Here is a 9427-nt window from a genome sequence, read left to right as displayed (position 1 = left end):
CCAGTATTTATAGAACCCCTTGGCAGAGCTGGTCGACTCCATCAGACTAGAAGTAAAAGGGCGGTACCGGTGTTCGGTTCTTTTATTTACGTGAAGCCTCCTTTAGGTTCCTCGTAGGTTCCGTTTCATCATTTCACGGTGCGGCTAGGTGTTGTTATCGTGTTGCTACTCTGCAACCAGCAGAAAAAACACTAAACACTTACAAACTCATTCTTTTAAATGGGCCGGGACATCAAAACAAAAATCGGTAAATTAAAAACTAAACATAGCAAAATAAGAAAAGAAAATGTAGAAAATGTTCTGGTAATAGCAGTCTTCATCACTTCCCTTCCTCGCGGCCCCTCAACCCTCCCTGTACTCAGGAGACCTCAGCTCCACTGAAGGTGGGATCAGTTTTCCTTTTTCCAACGATGATCAAACTCTCGCTGAGCGCCTGACTCAAGTGTGTTCTGACGGGCCCACATTCCTAGACAGTATCCCCAACACCGGAACCGTTTACCGCCTAAGCCAGGAATGCTGATTTCCAGCCCGGGATTTTCATCAAACCTAGTTTAGGCCGAGCGAGAGAGAGAGAGATAAATACTAGCCATTATACAACGCAGACTTTCCCTCCACGTCAATCATGTCACACACAAGACACATGCACACGTGTTCTTCCTTTCCAGCTCCTACGAGAAGTCACATATTGACCTTGATTCAAACTCAAATTCTGCAACGAGGTTAATTCCTAAAAAAGGTGCCCTCTAGACCATGCATTAAAGACATGTAGAAAATACTTTGGAGTAATAATGTAGGGTAAAACGTTTCGATTAGCTAGTAGAAATTCTTACATTCACTCCTTCACAGAAACTCCTGAATCCATGAAGAAATCCATCTCATGTGTAAGTACACTGTGTGATTTATGTGCAGAGCAAAAGCAACCACAGCAAAAAAAAAAAAAAAGCATTTAACCAACAAAGATGGAGACCGAATCGCAGGAATTTTGGGATTAGCAAATTGAAGGATGAATTCTCAAAGAAACACTAGTGACTGCAGACACAGCTGCTGGTACGTATCGGGTCCCCGGCCGCCTCCTTTGGCTCAAACAGCCGTGTGGGCCGGTCAGCGGCCCGCCACGCCACACCAAAATAAAGTGAGTTATTCAGAACACCGGGCCCACTGTCCCGTCCTCACCCCACCCTCACACGAGCCCTGCACCCTGCCCGGCCGGGTGTCAATCTACTCGCTGCTCGTGTCTTCACAACGTGATCCAACATTGCCCCTCCTGGGATTGTCTCAAAAGAAGTTTTGTTCTCCTTCAGGGGGGAGGGAAAACAAGACGTTACATTCCTTAATAACCACCAGAGAAATGCTGCAGGCTGCACATTACGCCCGTCAGAAATCACAGGAGGAAAACCAGGATTTAAAACTTTCCCCTCAGTATGAATCAATTCACGTCCTTTTGATGCAAGGATGTGAACACTAGGAGGACAATGTTCTGTTTATTAATGTGGGGTAAAAACATGTTTGTGTCAAGAGTCAATGAAAAATCATGATCTTACTATTGATCCAAGTATATCTTTTGGGCCATAACCGTGCAGCCCTAGTTTCTTCGTCAAAAAGCAGTCAAATCTGTGCTCGTTAGACGTCTGTACTCGGCTTGAAAATACTTTAAAAACTCTCCAAAAGTAACCAAATTACTCTACAGGAGTCAAGTAAATAATGACGATCACGGGGGAAAAAAACTACAACAAACACAAAATCCTGCGGTGACGCAGCTCGGCCCTCAGCGAGACAGAAGTCGAGTCGCATCGCTCGCCGGGTCCCAAAACAAGGACGCCTCTCAGAGAAGTAGGTCACTGAGGATTCCTTTCATTTGTACGCCGCTCTGCAAATAGTTGCGCTTTTCCACTCCGACATTGCAGCTGCACGTTAACCCTCGAGCAGCCGGCGGGTCTCCTTCTCTGCAGCAACGTCGCTCTGAAGCCGTTCACCGGGGAGGAGGGGCTTAGAGCGGCGAGGGATCTGAGGATTTGCCGTTAACCGACTGAACCTGTGGTCGACTTTAAAAACAGCCATGTTTAGACTCGCATCGGTAATATTTGACGCTAATCGAATTGCGGGTTTACAGCAGGTCAGATCAGATCGTATATTGATGATTCAAGGGGAGAACGTGGATCCATTTTCCTACAGCAATATGACGTTCATTTTAACTAAATAACTTTCAGAACGAAGACGTTAAAAAATAACCTAGAGGAGTATCCAAGCGGCTAACGAAGCGCTAACACACAACTTGTACGTCTGTGGTAACAAATGACTTCACACAGGAAGATACTTTATGATCAATAAAAGGATCGGTATCATATCTGCACATCAGCACTCCAACGAGCCGCCACAACATACCGAAGCCATCGCGTAACCAGACCACCTTCTCCAGCGCCCTGTTTCCTGACGGGGAGTCTGCGCTGACGGGACGCGACCACAAGCCGACACGGGTGGGAGGAAACGCAAGGGCGTGGCCCAAAATCTAATCTGGAGGTACGGGAGGAGGAGAAGTGAAAATGTCCACTGGGACGAAGCTTGCTGCTCCGAATGTTATGAGCCTTTACTACCACAACACACACAAGCTGAAGGCATGGAGTCCCTCAGGGAAGAAAAGCTACGAGAATCTAGTGTCACCGTAAACATGCACTTTACCACACGTTCCAGAGACAACTTTATTTTGGGATGAGAGCTGAATGCCCAACTTTCTTATTTATTTGTGAATAAGAGCAGCTTGTTATGTCATGACTCAGAAGAAGCTGCTACAGGACCCGTTGGTTCTCTTTGCAATGCTGGAAATGTGATTCTCCAGTTGACACTTCTCTTGTATGTGTTATTCATATTGAATTAATAAGAGATAATGGAAGTAAATTCAGTTGTTTTTTTTTAATCATGATTCATTACAAATATGTAGTGTTTTAAAAATAGCAGATAAACACAGTGAGAACAAATAAATCACGTGTATAAAGAATTAGCGTCACGCTGAATCAGTAATCGCATCGTCGCCTCTGAACAGAATTAAATCAGGCGGTGCTTAGAGATTCAAACCCCTAATTAACATGCGTTTGACTCCAATGCTCGCTTGGTTGACTTGTGCATATTAAGAATATTTAAAAGTTGAACAAAGACTTTAAGCAACTCAGACTGACGTGGCCATGTTTAAGGTTTAAAACTAACGCCTACATTAACGTGAATAACATCGTCTGAAAATAACCCTTTCATTATTAACGAAACACGTTCTTGAATCAGCTGTTTTTCGTTGTTATATTTGTCTCTCCTGCACTATGTGTTGTTGGCTTTGTAACTGCATCTTGACCCTTGAGAGGCACAGAGAGGACAAATAAAGTTCAAGTATTTCAACAAATGGAGAGATTGCAAGAACTTTTCCAACCGGCCACTGATTGCCAATACATTCCCGCAGGTGTGTGGGTGTGTGGGTGTGTGTGTGTGAGCTGTATCGTAAATCCCTGACCCAGTGACACAGACAGCCGGCCGCCACCATCAGTCTGAGGAGGCATGAAGCCTTGACGGTGAGTTTCTCACTGATCTAATCGGTTCATTAAGTTTGGTAACATATAATATCAATAATATCATTTGCAGCATAAATGATAATGCTAATGTCGTCAGATTTATTTTTAGCGTCTGCAACAAAGTTAAGCGTTAAATAAAATATTTGTAAATCAGGGTAAATTAAAACTAAATAACTAACATAATAAAGGCAAAACACTGATGTGGATCTCAGGTGTTTTCATCTCCCAGTCCAGCTCCTCCCTCTCGTGATAACTGACCTCTACTGACCTCTACATCCACAGACACCCAACCAGTGAGCGGGTAACACCAGTCACATGCTGCACGTGAAACCATCATTTTCTTTACGTTGTCTTACACAAGCAACCAAAACAAGCCTCTTCCACCAGCCGGCACATTTCCTTTCCACCTTGACCATAAACGTATGAAACCAGCAGAGATATTAAGATTCACTCGGAATGAAAGAGTGAATTTTGACCGACTGTGACTCAAAGATCCCAAGACAGCGTCTCTGGGGCTCACACATGACGCAGCGTTTTAAAACCCTCTCTGGCCGTATGAACCGGTCTGACTTTGGGAGGGTCGACCGCGACGACCCTCCGGCGTCACGTTAAACAACAGCAGAGGCCGGCCCGCTGTAAACCCCCCGATGGAAACTGTGTGTGTGTGTTGTGTGTGTGTGCGGGGCGGGGCCGTGATGTCACCCCAGTGGACGCCAGCAGATGTCTCACTGCATGCAGATGTTGCCATAGGTACTCAGACGCCCGCTCTCTCAGCTTCTTTCTATTTTTCATGAGCCCAGTTTGTTGCCTGGGTTTTTGTTTCCATGGCCACGCTGCAGTGTGATGCAACAAATCCCAGCCAGCACACCCCCCCCCCCCCCCTCGGGTGCCTTGGCGTGGTACCAAGCCAGGGAGAAATCCAGCGCTATAGGCTGGCACAGTGACCTCTCCTCACACAACCGTCTACCGACTTCAGCGCGGCACTTTGCACCGTTTCCTACCGCCGGGAATTCAGCTCTTTATTGCTCGGGGTGGATCTGCAGGAATATTTTGGACAGGAAACGTCTTTCGGTGCTTGCGTGGAGCCCGTGTGTGTGTGTGTGTGTGTGTGTGTGTGTGTGTGTGTGTGTGTGTGTGTGTGTGTGTGTGTGTGTTTCTTCCAGGGTCAGGTACTGCAGTCCTTTGGGGGAAAACATGCCCTTGAAAGCTCTCAGGATTTTTAAACGCGTGGGTAAAAAGAGGAGAGGGCGGGGGGGGGGGGGGGGAGTACGAGGATTTGTGAATTTGGACAACTCTCGTTGTCATCAGAAAACAATGTGGGCCCTAAAGCGGTCAGTAATGTGACACTAACTGAAAAACTACTGTAGACTAGTGTAGGCGACGATTCTAGGTAAATGTATCATTTCAGAGGTCTGTTGCCCATTAAAAAAGGGGGAAAAGTGTACTGAAAGAGAAACAAATGAATGACATAAATAAAAGGTGCCCCAGTCCTACCTGGGTTGTTGGCCTCGGCCTCCAGGACCTGCAGCTCCGTGCACTCTGCGAGGGAGTGCTCCAGACACAGCTGCAGGAAGCGGGCCTGGGTCCGGCTCACCCTCTTCAGCAGCGACAGCAGAGCCACCGTCTGCTCGCACTCGTTCCAGCCCTTGAACCAGCTGGCCAGCACGCCCACCTGGTCGCGAAACATCATGGTCCGGGGGGCGGGGCGGCCGGAGGTGGTGGATCGAGTCCCTTTCAGGCCGGATATATTCCTGCTGGAGGGGGTTCTGCAGCGTCTTCTCCCGTCTGAGAACCTCCTTTTGGTGTGGCGGGATGGGGGAGGGAGGGGAGGGGGAAGGAGGGGAGGCTCTCCTCTAGCTCGGCATTAGGCGACACGAGCCGCTTTGTCGCTCCCCAGAGGGTTCGATACCCGATGAGTCAGCTTTCTTCCAGCACACGTCACCTCAGCTTCAGCCCCACTGGCCTCCTCCTCGTCCTCTTCCTCTTCAGGGAATCCCTCCTAAGCCTGCATGAGGATGTTAGAAGTCAAGTGGAGGATTAAAACATATTCATAACCGGACAATAATGGCTCTTTATCGCCCACCTTCACACACACGCAATGACTTTTACAGACGAGGAGAAAGGCGGCCTTGACAGGTCCACTCTTATGAAGCTGGATTCTGTTTCCCCCCCCTCCCCTCCCGCCCCCTGAAGAGTGGGCTAGGAGCCCCTGTCTAAAACTGTCACTTTGCTTCATCAGCACACAGCGAATGACCGTTGGCGGATATATACGTGTGCGCGTGCGCAGTTTGTAAAAAAAAAAAAAAGAATAAATATAACCGTATGTATGCGTGTATCCACCCCCCCCTCCCCACACACACTCATACACACACACACTCCCACTTCTTTTTTTGGGGGTATTTAGAACTTTCACGTGAAAGAACCGCGAAACTTCTCCGTCAAAGTTAAACGTTCGCAAAGTTACGACCGTTGGAAAAAAAAACGACCGTTGGTCTGCTCACTCGAACGGGAAGAGCGTTCATTAACCGGTGATACAAATCTGGATTTTATTTGTATTATACTACCATTTTTGTAGAGACCACCATGACTGTGTTACGTGTTTTATTTAAGTACAAAAACAACGTTAACTTTTTTTTACTATTTTTTCAAAAAAAAAAAAAATTGTGTGGAAACTTCAGTTCCGAGCGTTTGAATTCTCCGGAGAGACGGTTAACGGGAGCGGGACGGGGCTCACCTCCTGGAGCGGTTCGCATCGTCGGGTTTCCTGGAGGACCGGCAGCGACGGGGCTCGTCTGGTTGTCGTCTTCGGGGAAGCGGGGCCCCTTCACTGCGGGTCCGACGGGTTTGCCATCTTAACTAACTTCTCCTCTGTCTCTCCCCAGCCTCTTCCCCCAGCAGACGGGCTGCTCGGCTGCTCTCCGGGTCTGAAGCGCCACGGTCAAGAGGGACGGAAGCGCGGCTCCACTTCCGGTTTGAGCTTTCAACGTAAAGTACTGCAGCGCGGCGAGGCAACATGTCAACAAAGAATTGTACTTTTTTTTTACTTTGGATATTGTACTCCTGGAATTTCTATTTGATTAGGATGAAGTAATGATGCAATTATTTAAGATAAGATAGTATAAAGATACCATTACATAAACAGGTTAACAGTAAACAATCTGACAAATATAAACAGTCATGATCATAAAATATTAACAGTTTTGATCATAAAATATAAACAAGTGAACAGTTATAATCAAAACATATGAACAGTCATGATCATAAAATATAAACAGGTTAACAGTTATGATCATAATTCAAATATAATATATAGTATAATATATTAACCATGTAGTCACTAAGGTGCTTCGCATCAGTTCAGACAAGCAGTCGAGTGCCTTTAAAACCTATAAATCCTTTTAATTAGCTTCAGTGCAATGTTCAATAATAATATTTCTAAATTAAGATAAGTCTTTAGATCAAACAAACTGTGAATAACAGAATATATACATATCCCTACAGAGATATACTTGTTTCGCAGTGTACCATATCTTCAGAGTTATACCAAAACATAAGTACAAGTAAGTAGAATTTTGAAGTACTTCAATTTACTTAAATAATTTTATTTCATTTTATTTCAAGTGTTTACTAAAGTGTATTCTTGATTTTGCTTCAATAAGTACATTTAGTTAATAATTGTGTATTTGTACATGCCAGAATGACGAACAAATGATTTACACATTGTTGTATGAAATGTAAGTATTAATAACACAACTGCATTTAAACTTAATCTCACTATAATATTTCTCGGTGTGTCTTGTTGCACGTAACCTCCAGCAAACCGTTTGACGGATGCCAGCTTTTATTTTGAAGGCGGGACCGCATCGACTTCCTGCGACGTTGCGCGCGCCTTGACGCGGGGAGGCTCGCGCTGCTCGTTTCCACATGCTAATCATTAACAGCGGAGCATTACGTCAGGGGCTTGGCAGCGCGAGGAAGCCCCAAAATAGAGAGGGGGGCGGGTGAAACTACAAGAAAAATATACTTTATTACTATATATATTTAGTATTGTATTAGTATATATTATATACTTTACTAAACTACATGTATTTCACAGTTAGTTAGGACTCCTATTGTGGATTATGATTTTCCTTAATAAACAAGAAACTAATGGTACATTACTAAGTGCATTTACTCAAGTATTGTACTTGAGTACATGTTTTCTGCGTTACTTGAGTATATCCCTCGACTACATTGAAGTAGTTTTCTGAAAATGTACGTTTAAATATGCAAAATGCTGCTTTAACCTATTAAATATGTACAGTGTGTAAAAGTATGTCGACGTAGTATATTATTATCAGCAGAATGTACTGAAAGTATGAAGAGTCAAAGTTAATTATCCCCTGAATATGTGTGATGCACTGATGTAAAGGAGTTATAAATGCAGCACACACACACACACACACACACACACACACACACACACACACACACACACACACACACACACATACACACACATACACACACATACACACACATTAAAGCGGCAGAAACATCAGCTATAACAGTAAAACACCAACATTGAACATTTGAGTACTTTCATTTGAGTACTTTCACTGTTACTTTCACTGTGAGTACTTTCACTGTGAGTACTTTCACTGTTACTTTCACTGTGAGTACTTTAACAGTTACTTTCACTGTGAGTACTTTCACTGTTAGTACTCGTGAGATTTGAGCGGGACGGCCCTTTAATGTGAAGGTAAACAAATGAGCCCTGCGGCTCCCCCGTGTGGCCGACCTGTGTTATTACATTGCAGTGACGTCATCCACTGAACTGCTCGTAAACACTACACATTAGGGAGTTTTTTTAATGTTTATGTACCATTTATGTAGAATTATTTTGACCGGACGAAAAACTTTAGTTGTGTTTCAGTATTTCTTTTCAAGTATTTTAAGAATTGTTTTTTTATTTTGCCCATAAACTTGAATATAAATATGAATATAACACATTACTAATTTAGGGATTATAACAGATTTATAGAATAAATAATTGTGATAAAAATATATATATATATATTAAAATTAAATATTTATGGATAATAAATTAAATGAATAATTCTGATGAAGCTATAACACATGTAGATAATGGAAACAATGGAATTTATATTTTATCGGGAGTACAATTAATAAAAAAAAATGGTTGGGATATTTAAAAAAGTGTGTTGTGAACATAATGTAATGAACATGTTGAAGGACTGTTATGAAAAGTATATTAAATAATTTGGAAACATAATCAAAATAATATGTGATCTTTTTAAGGAAATATAAATAATAATATGTATATATGTTCTATATAAATAAACAAAAATATATTTGGAACCTGAGGTAAGGAATGTAAACAATTTTTTTTTTGCAAACATAATGTAAAAAGTATTTGTAGGAAACAAGATTAAACATACATTGTGGAAGTATAAAGTAGCGTAAAATGTAAATACTCAAGTGAAGTAAAAATACCTCATACACCTGATACTGAGTACCTGAACTGTTGTTTTCTACCACAGTGTGGTTGCTCATGTCCACCACTAGAGGGGGGTGAAGCGGCAAAGTTTAGTTTCACGCACACAGTGACGAATAAAATAAACTATTGTTGTTTGTTAATAGATGAAAAACAATCCGTTTATCCCTCTAATGTTTCAGCTAAACCTCAAAATAATGACTTAGTATCTCAAGGTAATTAATGAGTACTTTTAAAACAATGAGAAACTTTTTCAATATATATAAGTGACTACAATACAATACAATACTATAGTATATAAATACTAAAAATTAGTTAGTATCTCAAAATAAGAAATTATAAACTCAAAATAATGACTTATGAACTCAAAATAATGACT

General features: G+C 42.7%; 1 protein-coding gene across 1 annotated transcript in view; it reads right to left on the bottom strand.

The window, feature by feature from the left end:
- Positions 1-5241, bottom strand: part of samd4a (sterile alpha motif domain containing 4A) — a gene marked incomplete at its 5' end in the record, with an annotated part of 35105 nt that extends 29864 nt beyond the window's left edge. The window contains one exon of the mRNA XM_079230477.1: positions 5046-5241. Coding sequence (XP_079086603.1) covers positions 5046-5241 — 196 coding nt within the window. The remainder of the gene's footprint in view (positions 1-5045) is intronic.
- Positions 5242-9427: the final 4186 nt, after the last annotated feature.

Source organism: Taurulus bubalis, assembly GCF_910589615.1.
Source record: "Taurulus bubalis genome assembly, chromosome: 15".
In the NCBI taxonomy this organism is placed as follows: Eukaryota; Metazoa; Chordata; class Actinopteri; order Perciformes; family Cottidae; genus Taurulus; species Taurulus bubalis.
The sequence above is the reverse complement of the archived record's forward strand: the minus strand, read 5'-3'. Positions and strand labels throughout refer to the sequence as shown.